This window comes from Rhinolophus sinicus, linkage group LG06 (assembly GCF_036562045.2).
Source record: "Rhinolophus sinicus isolate RSC01 linkage group LG06, ASM3656204v1, whole genome shotgun sequence".
Taxonomy (NCBI): domain Eukaryota; kingdom Metazoa; phylum Chordata; class Mammalia; order Chiroptera; family Rhinolophidae; genus Rhinolophus; species Rhinolophus sinicus.
Window position 1 is genome coordinate 157,037,369 of NC_133756.1, and position 19,419 is coordinate 157,056,787.

At 51.5% G+C, this 19,419-nt stretch overlaps 1 protein-coding gene and 1 long non-coding RNA gene across 5 annotated transcripts; one reads left to right on the forward strand and one right to left on the reverse strand.

The window, feature by feature from the left end:
• Positions 1 to 1,347: 1,347 nt before the first annotated feature.
• On the reverse strand, positions 1,348 to 8,415 carry LOC141572274 (uncharacterized). The gene is made up of 2 exons (XR_012497599.1): positions 8,173 to 8,415; positions 1,348 to 4,927 (listed from the first exon to the last, which is right to left on the reverse strand). It is a non-coding gene; the product is annotated as an uncharacterized LOC141572274 (long non-coding RNA).
• MS4A10 (membrane spanning 4-domains A10) lies at positions 2,497 to 18,506 on the forward strand. 4 transcript variants are annotated; one of them, XM_074336446.1, is made up of 8 exons: positions 2,497 to 4,909; positions 8,684 to 8,763; positions 9,114 to 9,296; positions 9,766 to 9,885; positions 10,936 to 10,992; positions 12,640 to 12,771; positions 13,826 to 13,936; positions 16,172 to 18,499. In XM_074336446.1, the coding sequence occupies exons 3-8, from the start codon at positions 9,135 to 9,137 to the stop codon at positions 16,277 to 16,279; spliced, it is 690 nt and encodes a 229-aa protein (XP_074192547.1). In that variant the 5' UTR covers positions 2,497 to 4,909; positions 8,684 to 8,763; positions 9,114 to 9,134; the 3' UTR covers positions 16,280 to 18,499. The 4 variants fall into 4 exon arrangements, with proteins under 4 accessions (XP_074192547.1, XP_019609650.2, XP_019609652.2 ...); XM_019754091.2 differs by lacking the exon at positions 8,684 to 8,763 and having other exon boundaries at positions 16,172 to 18,480; XM_019754093.2 differs by lacking the exons at positions 8,684 to 8,763; positions 9,766 to 9,885 and having other exon boundaries at positions 16,172 to 18,506.
• Positions 18,507 to 19,419: the final 913 nt, after the last annotated feature.

A 19,419-nucleotide genomic window follows, 5' to 3' on the forward strand; every position in this document is an offset into this window, starting at 1 on the left:
CGGCCACCAGTAAGAGACCAGCAAGGACAGACCACGGCTTGAGGATTGGAAGGCACAGAAGCGATCACATTATCCTTACTCGGCAAAATTAAGTTTTCTACCACTGAGAGGAGATGGGAGCTAGAGAAGTAATTACCATGAAGAAGAATTCTGAAAACTACAAAACATTACTAAGAGACATTAATGAAGATCTAAATAAATGAAGAGATATACTATTTTCATGGATTAGAAACTTCAAAATTTTGTTAAAGTGCTATTTATCTCCAAAATTTATCTACAGATTCAAAATAATCCCATTTGAAATTCCAGAAGCTTTTTTGGGGGGCGGGGGAGGAGGGAGAATGACAAGTTAATTCTAAAATTCATGTGGAAATTCAAAGGATCTAAAATATCCAAGAAAACCTTAAAGGAAAACAAAGTTGGACTTAAACTACCAAATTTCAAAACTTACTATAAAGCAATAATAACCAAGACAGCATAGTTTTTAGTGCAAAAACAAACAGTTAAATCAATGGAATAGAGAGTCCAGAAATAGCCCCTCACGTACACAGTTCACTTGATTTGTGACAAAGACTCCATTGCAACTCAGGGGACAGAAGATATTCATTTCAATAAACGGTGCTTGAGAAATTGAACATTGGGATAGGGGAAAAAAAGGGCCTTAATTTCTACCTCACACCACACATAAAATTTAATTCAAGATGAGCCATGAACCTAAATTTGAAAATTAAAAACGAATTTTCTAAAAAAATAGGAAATATCTTTAGTACTTTGGGATAAGCCAAGAGTTCTCAAACGACACATGCACACAAACACTAGTCGTAAAAGAAAACATGATAAATGAGAGTTTATTAAAATTAAGGTTTTCTGTTTATCAAAAAAAACATCATAAGTGTGAAAATGCTCCACAGACTGGTAGAGGATTTTGAAATACATAATATCTGACAGAGGCTTCATGTGCGAAATACATAAATCACTCCTGAAAATAAATAAGGAAAAGAGAGACAACTCCTTTGAAAATGGGCAAAGAACTTGAACAGGAACTTCACAAAAAAAGGATATCAAAATGGCCAATCAGTGTGTTCAACATTATTAGTCATTAGAGAAATACAAATTAAAAACACAACGAGATACCACATCACATCCAAGTGGCTAAAATTAAAAAGGCAGGCTATGCAAGTGCTGATGAGTTTGGGAGCTCCTTTTCTTAAACATTGCTGGTGGGAGTATAATTTGATATAACCAGTTTGGAAAAAATGTTTGGCAGGGCCAACTAAAGCACACAATATAACCCACCAATTATATTCCTGGATATACACCCAAGAGAAATGAGTATGTCCACCAAAAGAAAGGCACAGAGTTTTTAATGGCAGCTTTATGCATAATAGGCAAAAACTTGAAACATCTCAAATGTTCAGCAACAATAGAACAGGTAAATAAATTGTGGTGTATTCATAAAATATGAACAAATAAACATGAACAAACTACCAGTACATCTAACATGCAGATACATCTCTGAGTGAAAGAACACATTGCATTATTCCATTGATACGAATTTCAAGAACAGGCAACATAAACCGATGGTAATAGAAGTCAGCAGAGTGGTTTTGCTCTAGAAAGCAGGGCATGAGGCAGCCTTCTGGGGCGTTGAAAATGCTCTATATCTTGATCTGGGTTACATGAGTGTATACATAGATAAAATTTCATTGGGCTGTACGTATTTGTGCACTTTATGTAATTACCTCACCAATTTGTAAAGTGGGGAAAAAAAGAAATGAAAAAAGTTACTATATTAGTTAACTGTTTCTATGTAACAAATTACCACAACCTTAATGGCCCAAAACAGCACACATTTATTATCTCACAGTTCTGTGCTCAGGGTCCAGGCACAGCTTAGTCCTCTGCGCAGAGTCTTGCAAGGACACCGTCAAGGTGGCAGCCAGGCTGCATGCTCATCCGGAGGCTCGACTGGGGAAGAGCCCACTTCCACGCTGATGCTGACGCAGGTTAATGACAGCACTCATTTCCTTGCAGCTATAGGCCTGAGGGCCCCAACTTCTTTTCTGTCAGCTGTCAACTTCCCTCAGCCCCAGAGGCTGCCCTCAGCACCTTGCCAGGTGGGCTCTGGCACATGACCATTTACTTCTTCACAGCCAGCCCGAGAGTGAGTGTCTCGAGCAAGTCTGCTAACAAGATGAAGTTTTAGGGAACAATGTAATCCTGGAAGTGACATCTCATCGCCTTTGCAATAGCCTGTGGGTTAGAAGCACATCACGGGTCCCACTCACACCTGAGGAGGAGGGTTATTGGGGGCCACCTTAGAATCTGTCCACCACAATACCTTTTGCCCAACTGAATTCTGCAAATGTGAAAATGCAATGTTTCATTCTCTCCCAGCTTAAAAAGTCCTATCTATACCCTCTAAAACCTTTCAGCCATGGGTTTTTAGGTTTGTTTGTTTTTTTCTCTTCTTACCAGAGTCCTCGTCCTCACCTCCCACTCACTCCACTGAAATTGTTCTCTCTCAGGCTGTTGTCATTGACCTCATTGTCACCAAAATCAATGGGCTTTTTAAAATCCATGTGATAATAATAATAATAACTCCATCCGTTCCTTAAGTGTTGCCTACCCTGGCTCTTCTCTATGCACTCTGCACATCCCCTAGGTGAGCTCATCTGCTGCTGCGGTTTCATTTAGTGTTTTATTTAGCAAGTGCTCCCACTGCGTGCTCTGAGGACACCAGATGTTAGCCAAAGTCCCTGCTCTCATGGAACTCATATGAGCCATCCATCACCATCCTGGCGACTCCCACATCTCTATCTCCCATTCCAGTCTCTTCTTGAGCCAGCTTCAGCATCTGCTTTCATGTCCCACTGAAAAGGAATTTACCTCTTCTCTTCCAACTCAAACCGTTTGTCAGTCATTGTCACTACAGACCTGGCTGCTGCCCAAGCCAGAATCTAAGCATCCTTCTTGGCTCAGCCCCATTTGTCATTATCCCTCACTGTTCTCCTTGCTCTCCTTTCTCAACTCAGTCCACCCTCCCCATCCTCCTTCCCAGCACCTGTGGACTACTGTCATCTTCCACCTGCATCATGGTATCAGCCTCCTGACCTAACCTGTGTCCCCAGCTCCAGTCTCGCCCAATCCATCTCTGGGTTACATAACAGCCAGCGGGAATTTTCTGAAGTACAAAAGCAAATGTTATTGCTCTGCCCAAAGTCACTCGGGGCTCTCCTTTGCCCTCAGGCTAAAGTCCAAATGCCCTGGCAACTTTATAAACCCCCAGAGGTGTAGCCTATTCACGTCTCCAGCTCCTCTCTCCCCAACCTCCTCTTACACTTGACCCAGCAGCCATACTGAACCTGTGAGACCCTTCTGCCTGGAATGGTGTCCCCTGCCTGCCCCCTCCACTCTCCTATTTGTCCCTCACTCCCAACCCTCCTTCAAACATTGGTATAGATGCCACTTCCTCCAGGAAGCCTCCCCTGGCCTCACCCCTCACTAGAGAGCTGCCCAACCCAGCAGGCCTGAGAGAAGGTAAGGGACCCCTCAGTGGGAGTGACAGCTAAGTGAGTGTGGAGACATTGCTCTCTGCCTCTGTGTGACATGTGTGACGTAAAACATGCATGTTTCTATGAGTGGCCCCTGAGAGTGTTCGGTGACTGTAGTACTGAGACACAGCACCCAACACATGTCAGGCACTGCTTTAAGCATCTTACATATTCTAACTCATTTAACCCTCTAGCAGCTCCATAGGTATTATTATTCCCATTTTGCAGACAAGAGAACTGAGGCCAAGAGGTCAGATATCTTGCCCTAGGTCTCACAGCTATGAAGCAAGGTATGAACTCAGGCAGCCCAGACCCAGAGCTGGCTCTGAAGGGCTGTGCTGTGCTCAGCAAGCTGAAGTCATATGTGCTGGCAGGAGTGATCCTCTGGGATCCCCTCACCCCCCAGCATAACGGGGGGCCAGATGGAAAAGGAGGATCTCAGGGTGGGAGCTGGGGGTGGTTCGAGCCCACCCACACCAGAACCGCCACATCAGGGACCCGCACACCTCCCATGGTGTGGGTGCCACGCTCAAGGGCCGAGTGGGGACAGGGTGCCAGGGCAAGCACGACCTCCACCAATCAGCCCTACGGAATTTGTGAGCATGCCGGGATCCTGATTCGAGCAAATCAAAGGTCACAGACTCTTATGAGACAACCAGAGAAATCTGAACACTGCCCAGATATTTGATATCTGGTAGGGAGCACAGACGGGACGAGAAAAGTTTTTCCTGCCCCCTGGTATTGAGCTTTTCTCCACACAAGCAGTGTCCCTGTGCAGCACAGAGCTGTGTAGAGCCACAGGCTTACTGCCTCGTGCAGAAACGTGCCTCCGTGAGCGCCAGGACTTAACTCGTTTTAATCTTTCAGTTGTGACATGGGTCACACTTTATTTTTTAAGAGTCCTTATCTTTGAGAGAGTAATACTAAAGAGTAGGATGTCAGTTTTGCTCACCGATGGGGGAGAAGACAGAACAAGATCCATGGAGAGCTGGGGGATGGTGGGGATGTACGTGAGGTTCCCTGGGCCGTTCTCCCCACTGACTCTATGAAGATTCACAATCGTCTTCACTCCATCGGTCCTATAAACACGTTAAATGGTCAGCCTTTGACTTGCCAAGGAGCTTTGCAACTATAAAGGAGGTGCTAAGTGTCAGCTGCCTGGGTTTGGGGCATGACCGAGACTTCAACAGCTCATAGGCAGCTGGGCATGAAGCAGGAGGTGGGGCCAGGAGGGAAAAGATCCAAAGTCTAGTGTCGTAAAGATATCCTGACCTTCTGGTGCGGCCTGAGTGTGGCTGAGGTGGAACAGAGGGCAGACGGTGCCTGGAAGCTCGGAGTGGAGGTCCCGGGGCCAGGTGAGTGGTCCGCTATGGCTGGAAGAGAAGGGCAGTGTCTTTGCTCAGATTTCTAGAAGCAGAGCCTGAGACAAGGATTTTGCACAACTGGTCTGTGAGGGTGTGCTTTTGGGAAAAGAAGAGGCAGGGAAGCAGGACAGGGCAGGTGAAACCAGCCAAGGGCCGATTTGGTCTGAGCTGCCCTCTGGCTTCAGCCTGATCCCACGCGGTGAGCTGATGAGAAGCACAGACTTGGTCCCACCTTGAGGCAAGGAGGCCGTGCTTTTATACGCTCTGGTGCAGGGTTGGAGGAAAGGTATAAGTGAACCTCCCAGGAGGGAGCAGCTGTGAGCCCTTAGCACCAACAATACACGGTGTCCACCCCATGAAGAGGCTCTGGGGCGTGGGGGGGAGGCACCGACAGCATGAATCCCCTGGCGGCACTAGGGCCTCGTCACTACCTAGGGCCTCGTTCTGGTGCTGCCGGTCACTGAGCTGGGTGGGGGCTGCTCAGCCGTTTCCATCCCAGTCCCAGGAACTCGTACACACACAGTCAATTCTGAGGAAACAGAGTCCCAAAGAGGAGATGGAACTTGTCCAGGACCACTCAGTCATGACTGGAATCCAGGCCTCCTGACATCCCAGGGTGGAGGCCCCAGCTCCTTGCCGGTGAACCTCTCTTTCCACCAGCACTCATCCTGAAGCTGTGGGGGAGGCTGGCTTTGGCACACGCACGGCTGTTTCCTAACTGGCATCTACTGAACCCAGACCCTCTAGAGGGGCTCCTGGTCCGCCACCAGCCCCTCTGTCACGTGGTATGACTCGAGCCCTCTCAATTGCTGCCTTCCTCTGCTCAACATGCATGCACACACATGTACACGCACACACATGTACATGCACACACGTGCACACACACACACACCCTCAGAAGTTCTCCATGTCCTCCAGGTCTCCACAGGACAGTCTGATTGGATGACAAGTTTTCTCTGCCTGCTCGACCCCAAAGCTCCCGTGGACACATCTTACTCACTGCTGCCCGAGTGCCTGCGGTGCTCAGCTCAGAACGCAGAGATAAATCTCAGACCACTAGTTCAATACACTCTGTGCTCTCCACACCCTTCCTCACCATCCCCGAGAGCCCAGAGGTCTCGTGCCCCTCTCCCCCTGTGGTCACCCCTCCAGATAATGACAGGATGTGCCAGGTCTTAACCAAGAACCAGACGAGAACCAGATGGAGGGTGGTTGGCAGGATTCCAGGCTGGTGGTAATGGCTAACACTTATTGAGCGTTTGTTATGCGCCAGGCCCCAAATGGTGCAGACCTAATCCTGTTTCATCCTTACAGCTCCTGCCCCCACCCAGCTCCCCCAGATGACAGATGAGGAGACTAAGATATAATCAGCCTGACCAAGGTCAGAGCTCTGGGGACAGAGCCAGGATGTGGCCCAGACTTGTCCACTTCCCATGCGCATGACCTGGTCCTCTCTCCTGGGGGCTGGAGGGTCCTGCCCTGCTCTGTCCCTGCTGCTCTGCCATCTTGGAGCTGAGGTAGCAAAGGGTATATGCGCAGGACACAGGGAGCACCCAGGTCCTGGCTGGTTTTCTGGGGGCTGTGGGTCCTGAGCTGCCTAAGGAGAGTGGGGAGGGGTGAAGGCTCCCCACCCCAGGTATAAGACTTCTAAGGGCTCAGAGTTCATGACCTTCATTACAACAGACTTTTGCCTCCGGTTATCTAAGCCCTGCCCTCTGCAACTCCTTCCCTCCTGGTTGGATAAAGTTCCTTGTAGCGGCTCTTTATCCCGTAAGAGAATTATTTGGAATTGGAAGTGACCCTAGAGGTCACAGTCAAGTCCCTGCCCCCACCCTGATATGCACCTGAGAAAACCAAGAGGAAGGGAAACAAAGCCCAAAAAACCCAGAAGCAGAAGGCTATACGTTTTAGGCCACTTTGCCCAAAAGTGTTCCTCACTGGAAACCAAATGAGAAAAAGTTTCCATGGCCAATTAAGTTTGGGGAACGCCCTTAAATTAAAATAGAATGTGCCACTGCAGGAATTCTCAGGGCCTTTAATACATAAAAGAAGGGGAAGATGATATTCAGGGTTTCCCAAACTTATCTGAACATGGAACCCTTTTGCTGCTGGTCTGTCAGGAACAGTATTCCGTGGGACATATTTTGAGAAAAGTTACTCTGGCCTCTTGACTCTAATTCCCTACTGGATATTTGAGCCACTCCTGCTGCCACAACTCTGGAAAGTGAATGCTGGGCAGAGTCACTCCTCAATGACTGAGTACGTACTGTCTCCCTGAACAACCTGTTCCGTCCAAGACCCCCCTCCAGCCCGGCCTCCTGACTTCCTTCTTTTGTGCTTCCCGGTGGCGTCCAGGCTCAGGTTCAGGCTCTGTCCTCCCAGGTGCCCAGGAGGAGTCTAGCTGCAGCCCGTGTCTGATTAGTACAGGCCTCTGCCACCAGGTACATCCCTCAGTCCAGCCACTAGCTATGTCAGAGAGGTTCTGAAGAGCTGGGAATTGAGAGAGGGATGAATTCCCAAGCATAACTGGGTCAGGTCACAGAAAAAAGTCACACAGCAATGTGTCTTTGGGCTCAGCTTCCAGACCCCAGGAAGGAGAGAGGCCCAGCCTGTCCTATAAACATTCTCTCCCCTAAATCAGGAGCCGTCCCTACAGGCCACTGGAGATATTGATCAGGGGTCCCAGCAGTCTGGTCACCGAGCGCTGGAGTCAGACCACACGCTTCCTTGCTGTGTGATTTTGGCCAAAGCACTTGATCCCCCTGGACCTTGGTTTCCTTCTCTATGGAATCGAGTCAAGCTCCTGGGGATTGAGGGGTGTCCGCACGCACAGCGCCTAGCACAGAGCTGGTGCTTACCAACCCTGGAGCCTGTTGGAGCTCCGACACTGTCCCTTCCTTTCCACCCTGTTCAGGATTTGGTCATCCAGATTACCTGTCCCGCCCAGCCTCCCAAGGCTCTCTCCCTCTCCCAACAACACCATCTCCATGGCAGGAAAACTGCAAAGTAGCGATGCTCAGACAGGACCTCCTGGATTCACACAGTCAGACTTAAAATCCAGGGGCATGTGCCCCCCACTTTCTTTTTACTAGAGTGAAAACAGCCCATTCCCTTTAAAGAGTTTTCTCATTAGCCCCGTCCCCATAGACAGCCATCTCCTGCTGTGATCCCCACAGCCAGTACCACTCCCCTCCCCTCCCAGCCCTCCCGGCTCCATTCTCCTGAGAAAGAACCTGGGGGCTGCCTTTTCTTACCAAGTGACCAGGCCGCGCCCAAGTCCTGACGCGCCCACAGCATCCACATACCACAAAATAAGCAGGGCCCTCAGCAAGTGGTGCTTTTAGCCTCCTGCAGTTTTCCCCAACCCTCTCTTTGTGCTCATTAAAACACCCAGAACATTCCTTTTCACTCATTGAGGCAATGGTATGTGAAGGATTTAAGCCCACAAGCTCTGGAGCCAGTCTGCCAGGCTTTGGGGCCCAGTCCAGTCATTCGCTGGCTCTGTGACCTTGGACAAGTGGCTTAATTCCTCAGAGCCCCATCTCCAAATGGGAGCAAGGACAGTATTTACCTCATAGGATTGGGATGAAGATAAAACCAGACAATGGTTATAAAATGCTTATCCCAGTGCCAGGAAAAGAGAAAGTACTTGTAGACGTGGACTTATTGTCTTCTTTAAATACTGACTTCCTAGCTCAACGTTGGCTCATAGCAGGTCCTCAAAGAAGGTTCCTTCCTTTCTCTTCCCCACCACCCCAAACCCAGGAGGCACTACCATGGCCACAAGTGGTGGGACGATTATTTGATTCTCACCTGGTCTCATTTGGCTCCTCCTGGGCCAGAAGGTAGGAACTGTTTACAAAGTTGCACACACCTGCCCAGGCCTCCTGTGCCTCCAGTTTGGGTGAGCTCTGTCTTTGGATGGTTGGGAAGTTTGTCTGGTCCTCGTTTTTCTGCCCCGGGAGGAGCTGTGTCTCTGTAAACCCCACAAAGGTTGTGAGTGGCAGTTTCTCCTCATCCCTGGGGGCCAGGTTATCCCAGGTTAAATCAAGTGCAGGGGCTGCTGGGCAGGGCAGCCACTATTCTGGGGAAGGCTCTGGCCCTGAGGGCAGAGGGGACAGGCACTGAGTCTCACGCAGGCACAAGCCCCAGAAACAAGACGGGTTCTGACTTGGCCTCTCTCCTTGGCCCACAGCCAGGCTCCTTGGCCTGAGTCATGGCCGCAGAAGCCACAGGAGAAGCCAGAGTGATTCCCAGATATGGAGCTGCGGGGCTCAAGCCGTGGCAGGTACTCAGTCCAGCCCAGCCTGGCCACCTGCCTCCAGACTGGCAGCAGGAGAAGTCCCAGAAGCTGAGTGGCCTTCTCAAGGAGCTGGGCGTGAGTGTCCACTTCCCGGGGCCCTGGAGGGACAGGGGAGGGGGATACCTGGAAAGGATGCTAAGGAGCCCTGAGGACAGAGAACAATGACAAGAAACCCTCCAGCTTCCCTCCTTAACACTCATCCTAAAATTGAAAAGGCCATGCGAGGTGGCAGAGGCGATCTACACCTGCACCTACACCAACACTGGCTCAGCTTCAGCTCATAGGAAATCCTCCACAGAAGACATTGTGTCCCCTTCCCTTCTCGCCCCCATCCCTCCAAATCTGGGTGGTACCAGCATGGCCACAGGTGGTAGGACAATTACGTACTTTATCCCCACCTGCTTTCCAGAAGCGTGGTCCTTGCTTACGGACCCACCAGGAGCCCTTAGGAGGGGGAAGCAGACTCATTTCAGGCAGTTGGTCCAGGCCACCCATGACCTCTTTCAGGGCCAGTCCCCTAACGGGTTCACTGTTCCCTGCCCAGGCCTTCCACATTGTCATCGCTCTGTTACACGTGTTCCTCGGGGGTTACCTGGCCTCTACAGTCAAGGGCCTTCACCTGGTGGTGCTGAAGTCCTGGTATCCATTCTGGGGGGCTGCCTCTGTGAGTAGGAGCCAAACATGGGCTGGGTGTGGAGGCCAGCAGGTGACCTGGGGGATCCTGGCATTTGGGACCTGATGCGGGTGAGGGCACAGAGAGAGCTCATAGGAGGGAAGCACCAGCCAGCACCTTCTCTAGTCTTCCTCTCTCTGCTTCTGTCCTCCAAGCACTCTGGGAATGGCTCTCTCCCAGGACGGCACTCCCAACCTCTGTGTTCTCCCCTAATTTAACATGTGCCTCCAGCAGAGAAAGGGGTGCGTGTGAGCTGGGGGCAGCTCTACCTTCCCCGGGCTTCTGGGCAGCCAGGCTGCCTTTGCCTGCAGCAATACATCCCCAGGGCCCTAAGTCTCTGTCGGGGTGGACCTGCCAGAGCACTAGGGTGGGAGGTGTGGCTCCTGTCCTCTCAAGGCCATCAGCCAGGATGGGAGATGACAGGAGACCAGTGCACGGTTCCCCAAGGCTCCCCGGGGTGTCCTCTCCAACCTGGGTCCCTGGTGGAGGCCTGCTCACACTCTGTCCCCGTTCCACAGCACCTCTCGGGCGGGTGTCCTGGCCCCCCGCCCCTCTGTCACTCAGTCCACTGCGCCAGCTCCAAGCTTTCAGTGCACAGGGATGGAACTGTCAGACATTTGAAAGAATTGCAGAAATACACCAGAGACTTTAGAACCGAGAGTTAATCTCCACATCGTAGGATTCAGGAAGGAGAAAGGGTCTGCGTGGAGGGGATAGTGCAGCCAATCCCAGATGGATGGCTTGGGCTAGTAAAGGGGGGAAGCGGGAGGGGCTGAGAGGCACAGCTTGATGCCAGGCATGGAGGTTCCTGTGCAGTGGGCACAGCACCCTGGCTAAGCGGGCCTGGGCTGGGCCACGTGCCGGGCAGGGTGAGCTCCCTTTGTTGTCGAAATGGTGTTCTCAACCCCAATTGCCACCAGAGGCGGGTTTTGGTTTTTTTGGTTTTTGTTTTTTTAAAGAGAAAAGCAGGAAGGGAAGGAATCTAGGGGTTTCAAGGAACCCCAGCTTCTCTCTTACAACTGTTTCAAATCTGGCCTGCAGTTCCTCATTTCAGGGCTCTTGGCGATAACAGTGGACACGGTTTTGAAAACTTACCTGGTAAGTGGGAACATTGAGATTATTCCCTTCCATCCCCAGCCTGGGGTGACCTTATGAAGGGCATCTGTGTGCGGTGGAGATTTGGGAGGCAGCTGTCCGGGATTTGCCAGAAGCGGGCACGAGTCTTCAAAACAGCAGGAAGGTGCCCACGCCCAGGACGTCTGCCCCTCACGTGCCTGACTCCAGGCCAGTCTCTCCACCCACTGCCTTCCCTCCACCCCAGTCCTGTCCACTGTCGTGTCTGGCCTTGGGGTGTCCTCCAACCTGTTCTCCACATGGCAGCCTAGAGACTGGTCTGACTGCAGGTCTGACTGCGTCACCCCACTGCTGTCAGCCTCGGTTCCCTGCTGCCCTTGGTTTGTCTCCAGCATCAGCAAGTCTGCAAGCCCCAGGCCCAGCCAGTTTTCCACATGCTTCTCATCTCTAAGTGCCAGCCAGACACAGCCGTTGTCTTCCCCTGTGCTGTTCTATCCCCTGCCCCAGCACCTCTGCCTCTTCCCACCCCCACTCCCCCACACCCCACACAGTTTCTCCCAGCTTTGACTTACTCCTGACCATTGTTTAAGACTCAGCTCACACACCTCGTCCTCCAGGAGGTTTCCCTGACCTGCCATGACTGGCTCCTGTGTCCCCACGGCTCTCGGGACCTGCCTGTCCCCTTGTCTCTCTCCCATACTCTAAGCTGTGTGGGCAGCAGGTGTCTGAGCATCTTTCTAGCCAGGGGGGGCCTGGGCAGGCACAGAGTAGACACCAGCACAGGACTGGCTGATGGCCATAGGTGCTGATGCAAGGACCATTGCTACCCTCTCATGTCATGGCCTCAGCCCTCCTTCTGCCCCGGAAGGCTTGACCTGCTCCACACTTGTGCCCTCAGCCTGGGCTGGGCTGTGGCTGTCCCCTGCCCTCACAGGGGACGTAGAGAACAGGAGGCGTTTGTGCAGTTTACCTGGCAGAGGCAGGAGATACATGGCAAAACCTGCCCAGTCCTCCTGGGCTGGGAACTTCAGACCCACAAGCCTCCCCCTTCCTATACCTGAGCATAGGGAGCTTCTTACCGTAGAGAAATCCATTCTAGTACAAGACATTGGTGATTCCCTATGTCCATACACTTCCCCTTTACAGGGGTTTGGACTTGGTAAGAGGCTCTTGGAATACTGCTTAACCCAAGATGATGACGCATGGAGGTCTTTCAGGGACCACGGTAGGCAGGGGAGGGGACAGGCCTGGAGTGCGTGAGGACAGGCCACGTCCAATGCTCCTCCCGCCCTTTCCTGTGGGAAATGGGCGGGGTGAGTGGCCAAGTGGGTGTCGAGTCCCTGATCAGCTGGCATATCTGATGCCAGGATGGTCAGGGTTGGCTTTGAGAGGAAGATGCAGTGGGGACATCCATCTTTGTCACAAAGCTTCTGGATTTGGAGGCAGCTCCTGGGTCCCGCAATCCTCTCCCGTAGAAGGTGAGGGCCACCAGAGCCTCCTCAGGGATCAGCTGGCTCAGAAATCATGTTCGGACGAGGCGCTTTTAGCCCAGAGACGGGCAGAGTCTTTCCTGAGATCACAAAGCAAGCTGTTGGTAGGCCTGTGTGGAGGACCTAGATCCGGAGCTCGAACCTTTGGACAATGGTTGTCACTTTTATTTTGTGCTTGTAGAAGGCGCTGTGCCTGATAGCAAACATCACCAGCTTCTTCTGCGTGCTGGCCGGCCTCTTTGTCATTGCCAAGGATCTCTTTCTGGAGAGTCCGTTTGGATCCTCGATCTGGAGACCATACCCCAACAGCGCCGTGAGTGCCCTGGTCCCCTGAGTCCTCTGACTCCCAGAAGGTGCAGCCTGGGGCTCGGCTGAGAGCAAGTTTCTGGCTCTCAGAAAACCTGTCCTGGAGCCCAGGTGGAGGTATTGGGGCCCTCAGCAATCTGTTCCCACCCCAACGCTCCCGAGGCGTGATGCAAAGGGGATGCTGGCCTTCTCTCTGGTCAACATCACTCACATCACTGAGTCCAATCCCAATTTTATAGATGGGGAAACTGAGGCCCAGGGAGGGGGAGGGGCCCATCTGAGGTTGAGCAGCAAGTTGGCAGCAAATTCAGACCCACAACCTGGAACTGCTCGTTCCCTGTTCAAAGCTCCTGAAATATCAGAGTCCCAGTCACCCCGTTATCTGTGAGCCTCTCAGCAGCCTTGCAGAGCTGGCTAAATCCACTTTGCTACCCCCATTCTATGGGAGTGAATACTGAGGTCCAGAGAGGCTAAATTAGTGGACCAAGGTCACACAACAAGGCAGGGGTGCAGGGAGGACTCAAAGCCAGATGTACGACTCCACGCCTGGTGCTCTTTTCAGCACAGCCACCTCTGAAGCAGCAGGTAGACCAGCCACTCCACGTGGGTGGCTGCGGGCCTCTGGGTCAGGTTTCAAAGGTGCTGACCACGCTGGCTCGCTATTCCTGATCGCTTTCCACCGAGCACATGCACATGTGAGCTGATGCAGACACACGTGCATGGACCCACACACACTCCCCCACCAAATGCTCTGGCCCCATAAGATGTCCCAGCTGCATGGTAGTCCGCAGCCCAGAATTCTGCCAGGGACCCACGAGGTTCTCCAGCCCTCAAACATTAGGCAAATCTCACTCAGGACACATGGGGACCAGGCGTTGGGTGTAGAGCAGTGAGAGACAAACCCAGTCCCAGCCCCAGACAGTCCCCCACCCGCCCCATGCACACCTGGGAGCAAAGCCCCCATTGCCCTCTGACCCCGCCTGTGCCACCCAATGTGTGCAGGCATCCAGCGAAGCCTCACCCTGTCTCCCCATCTTCCTCTCTCCCTCTGCCCCTCCTAGGTCCACATCCAGAGGCTAGAGCTGGCCCTGCTCTGCTTCACCTGCCTGGAGCTCTTCCTGCCCTGGCCCACGGCTCTCATAGCCTACAAGGATGACAGCCAGTCTGCAGAGGTGAGGGCCCTTAACACATGGGGACAGGAAGCAAGAGGAGGTTCTGAAAGGCGAGGTGCAGGCAGGGGGCACGTGAGGAGCACGTCTCTCATTGCTGAGCATTTATTTAGCGGGGCCACAGAGGCAGCCCACGGTCCAGGACAGACACAAGGCACAGGGGCGACAGAATGCCAGTTTGAGGTGACAAATGCGGAGCCACCAGGAGAAAATGCCATGGGTGCTCCGAACAACAGGCCACTGCTCTCTCAGCTCCGATGGCCCTGGGAGATCTGTGGAGGCCGGGCAGGATTCAGATCAGGATGGGAGAAGAGACCTCCAGCACAGGGGACAGCACGTACAATGGCTGGCAACAGGACAGGGAGGGCCTGGAAGAGCTGCAGCGTGTTGTGGGGTTTGGCTTGGTGGGAAAATCGGGAGGGGTCACTGGGGGCTGAGCACTTCGGGAGTACTGGGTGCTCTCTCTGTTAAGCCCTTTGATAAACGGTACCTTTATTTAACTGAATCTTCTCAACAACCCTCTGAGTTAGGTACTTACTTCCCCATGCTACAGGTAAGTAAACTGAGGCTTAGAGAGGTCACATCGTTTCTCAAAGTCAAACAGCCGGTAAGGAGATCCAGGCCTTACCTCGAGGTGTGTCTAACCCATGGCCAAGCCCTTGTCTACATGTGCAAATGGCAGAAAGGCAGGCTGGGAAATAGAATTCTATCTTTGCTCCAATGTCCCTGATTTTCTAGGCTTTTTTTTTTTTTTAAAGGAAAAAAGTGTATATTACAATCTTAACTTTAGAACACTGTAAAAACATATATTTTGAGTCCCCCATAATTATGCAAATGTAACGCTCTAATTGTTTTCATGTTAGTGTCATCCATCTACTGCATTTTCATATAACACAGATATGAGTTTGTGGCCCTTAGTTTTATTTAACACCAAGCAAATAAGTTGTCCTAGTTACTGCCTGGCCGTCACTAGGACTAATGTCCTTCTCATTAGGACATCAGAGAGCTGGAAGGGGGCCTGGAGCCATTGAGGCCAACCCCACTTTTAAGGACTGGGAGACCGAGCCCTACCTGGCTGCAGAAATTAACAGTCATTGTGCCCACTTAAGACACTTGCTGTGCCTGGCACTGTGTTGAATGCTGCAGTTGGCTGTATCCGCTTCCTACTGCTGTTGTAACAAATTATCACAAACTCGGCCGCTTAAAATGACACAGCTATATTACCTTACGTTTCTAGAGATCAGCAGTTTGAAATGGGGCTCACTGGGCTAAAATCAAGGTGTCGGCAGGGCTGCCTTCCCTTGGAGACTCTAGGGGAGAATCTGTTTCCTTGCCTTTTCCAGCTTCTGGAGGCCAGCTACCTTCCTGAGCCTGTGGCCCCTTCCTCCATCTTCAAAGCCAGCGGCCTAGCATCCTCAAACATCTCTCCTTTGTCCCCCTCTTCCTCCATTAAGGTCCCTTGTGATAACATTGGGCCCCGCCAGAGAATCCAGGATCATCTCCCCACCTCAAGGTCACCTGATTAGCAACGTTAACTCCCCTTTGTCATGTAACCTAAGACAGTCACAGGTTCGGGGATGAGTCCATGGATGTCCTTGACGGCCATCCTGCTGCCTCCCACCCTGGCTCAGACCTTGAACCTCGCAGCCCATCTTGGGAGGCAGGGTCTGCTTTCTCGTTGCAAAGAGGAGGAATGAGGCTCAGAAAGGTTAAGCGATTTCCCATGGTCACACAGCCAGTAAGTAGCCGAGCTGGGCCTCCTCCAAATCCCTTTGTGGCCTCTTCCAGCTGAGAGGACAGTGCCAGGGACTGGCTCTGCAGCCCGGGGTTGGTGCCACCCCCATCACAGATCAGCAGCAGTCACTGGGGACGCTGTCAGCATTAACAGGCCCCTAGAATATATTCGGCTAGAAGGAGCCTTGGCGTGTCAGCTGGCCCACCCCATCGGGGAAGCCAGCAGGATAAGGGACGTTGGTGGCCAGCACAGGTAGCCGGCCTGGCGTGAGGACCCAGTTAGCTGACTGCCCCATGAATCTCTCCCAGCTCCTTTCTCAAGAACAGGGAGGTGGACAGAGTCAGGCATCACCCTCATGGGAGTCCATCTGTCTCTCCAGCCTCAGTTTCCCCATCTTCATAGCGACCTTAAGACTTCAACAAATGAGCCAGTGGAAAAGTGCTTTGTAAATGGCCACTCACTCCCGTATGTGAGCAGTGGGGACAGTGGCTTTTCTTTTGCAGAAGGATGACTTGTTTCTTGTTCCTGACACAAACGTGCCCATGGGGCCTCCACCATCCTATGAAGAGGTGACTCAAGGTGACACACAAGAGGAACAAAAGCAAAGGTGAAGAGGCCCTGGGTCCCCCTCACACCTATCATCATATCATCAGAATTCACTCCGTGGTCCCATTCCCCAAGGGGCCATTACCTGAAAGGAGCAAATGGTGCTTTTGCAAGAACTGTCTGTCCAGTACTAGTGGGCAAGATGGAGTGGCCCCTATCCCCTCAGTTGCAGGAGGGGCCTCCAGGTCCCCACCCCCTAAGACCACAGCACCTGACAGGCTGGCCCGAGCTGCCTCAGCTGGACCAGAGCATGACCAGGTCCTCCCCACCTGCCCTGCCAGCTCAGGAGCAGACCTGGCACCCATCTCACACCCACTACCTTCCCTTGTCTATTTTCTCCAATCAGTGGTGGATGCTCAGGGAGCTTGTGAGGCGAGCCAGAGATGGGTCCTTGGAGCCCAGGCGGCCTGGCTTTCCCTAGACTCAACCTACTAAGAGTTTCTGGGGGAACTGTGGGTCTGAATCCATGGATTCGGGGTGGGGGCAGCAGAGGCATTGAGTTAGACAGAAACCATGGCTGGTTCCTACCCCTAAACTGGCAACAGGTGTCTCTGCCTCCCTGGGCCTCAGTGTCTCCATCTGCACGATGAGGGGTCGGGAGGGTGAAATGACCAGGACCTCCACACTGGAAAGCTCTCAGATCAGGAGTCAAATTCAGGATTCCGGTGGCGACATCCAAGGTTGCCAGTGAAACCAGAATTCCACACCTACTTGCGCTAAGTAAACACAGTGAGGGAGAGAGATCGGCCTCCCTCTTTTTCCAAATTTCAGTCATCTGGGACAATCTTCATGACTTTTGTTTATTTGTAAATTGTACTCTATTCCCTTTGTGTTTTCTTAGATTGATGTTTTTTTCATAATATTATTTTAGAAGGGTACTTTTGTATCAGCAGCAAACAGGAAGTCAATATCCTTCCATAAAAAGAAGCTAACCATAAAAATAATGTAAACACAATGAAAATAAACCAAAACTGACTTGCCACCCACCTCTGAGATCTCACCCTTTATTTCTCTGCCTCTTGGCTTGCTCTGCTCCAGCCACCCTGGCTTCCTTGAGGGTCCACAGACACCCCAGGCACAGCCCTGCCTCTGAGCCATCCTTTCGCCCTTCCTCTGCCTGGACGCTCTTCCTCCAGTTATTTACAGAGCCCACTTTTTGAATCTTTACTAAGTTACTGACTCTGGGCCAAGGCTGCTGTCATTTCATCTTCCCATCAATCTGTGAGGTAGGTTCTATTACTATTCCTATTTCACACAGGCTCAGAGAAGGTAAGCAAGTTGCCCAAAGGTACAGAGCTGGTAAGTGGCAGAGCCAAGATTTAGACCTAGGCAATCTGGTTCCAACCTGAAGTGCTGCCTCCTGACACCCCCAAACATGGCTGTAGTGTGGCCCTGCTCTCCAGGATCTGTTCAGATGAGACCTGCACATCGTACAAGAGGCTGCCACACTGGTCTACACAGCAAAGCCAGCCCTTGCAGCTCGTGGGAACCCTGGCCTCCCTGACAGGCCATTCCCCCTGCGGCAGCCCACGTTTTTCATTGTCTGGGACAGCAGTCCTCTCTACAGTGTCTTATGATGCACGCTATGTGTAGAGATACCCTCTGGATCACTTGCCTTGCACTGGAAATTCCCAGGGGTCAAGGTTCTCCTATTTACCTTGTCACCTCCCTTGCTGCCACTTCTGGCTGTCACCTCTGGTTCCAATCACCGGCTTGCCCGTAGCCTCTTTTCTCCACTTCTGTTCTGCTGCTTCTGTGGGTTGCAGCCAGCTTTAGAACAGAATGTAAAGTAAAGGTCATGGGCTCTGAGAAAGCATCAGAGAGAACCAAGAGCCGTGCAAAAGTTTAGGACCAATACAAGCTTTCAAAAGAGAAAAGTACAGGATGGACAGAACCTCAGCGAGGAGACCTGGGTGCAAAGTCCAGCCCTGCAGTGATTACCTTGTGATCTTGACTCAGCCCCTTCCCCTCCCTGGGCTTCAGTTTCCTCATCTGTGAAATGAGACGTTGTACTAGACTGGCGGTTTCCTTCCATAAAGGTAGAAATGGCACCTTCTTGATTTATATATTTTTTAAATCTACAAATAAAAGACTTGTGGAAACAACTTCCCTTTCAAAGGGCACGATGTCCTGACCTCCTCAGGCGGCTGGTGGGAGGTCACACTGGGTCAGCCGGCCTTGGCCCAGCGTGCTCACGGCCCAGTCCCTCCCTGGCCGGTCGACACCATGACCTGCTGGGTGACTTCCAGCGCTACACAGTTGACACCTTGAGCACAAAATACAGAATGTCTAACACCAGGTTAAAAACTGAAAGCAATCTTCGACTACTGTTGATGCTGTTGTTAGATTTTAATCAATATTTTGATATGTATTCCATCCTTAACCTAAACCTAATACTTTCCCCATTGTGAAAAAAATTCAAACATAAAGAAAAGTTTAAAGGATAGTATGATTGAAGTGTTAGCAATGTGCATATTTGCTTCCTGTCTTTCTCCATCTGTATCTATATCCCTCACACACATACATGTACACACATATACATACTTACATGTCTTATATGTAATTTTTTGTTAAACTATTTGAAAGTTGCAGATATCATAACCCCTTGTTCTCAAATTCTCCCACCTGCATTTTCCCTAAGAATATGGACATTCTACATAACCACATTATCACACTAAGAGAATTAACACCACAAAGAAGCTGAGCTGAGTCTCAAAGAGAGGAACAGTGTTCCTGGCAGAGGGAACAGCATGGGCAAATGCATGGGCTTAGAGAAGCAGGAGGCAATTCTGGTTTCCAAGTACAGGAAGCCCCCTCCACACGGGGGTTAGCATCCACAGTCAGCAGGTAAGATAAAAACCATTGCTGTGGACTGGATGTCTGTATCCCCCAAAATTTGTAGGTTGAAACCCTAATCCCATGAGGGTTGGCGGGGACCGACTGGAGGTGGGGACTTTGGGAGATGATTCGGTCATGATGGTGGAGTCCTCATGAATGGGGTTAGTGCCCTTAGAAGAGACAGGAGAGAGTTGCTTCCCTCTTGGCTCTCCACCGTGTAAAGACACAATGAGAAGGCAGCCGTCTGCAGGCCAGGAAGAGAGTCCTCACCAGAATCTGATCACGCTGGCACCAGAACTCGACTTTC

Excerpts from the sequence above, each read along its gene's own strand:
- MS4A10 (XM_074336446.1), top strand. The coding sequence starts at position 9,135 with ATGGCCGCAGAAGCCACAGGAGAAGCCAGAGTGATTCCCAGATATGGA. Across the intron at positions 9,297-9,765 it reads GCCTTCTCAAGGAGCTGGGC|GCCTTCCACATTGTCATCGC; the intron begins GTGAGTGTCCAC and ends TTCCCTGCCCAG. Across the intron at positions 13,937-16,171 it reads ATGACAGCCAGTCTGCAGAG|AAGGATGACTTGTTTCTTGT; the intron begins GTGAGGGCCCTT and ends TTTCTTTTGCAG.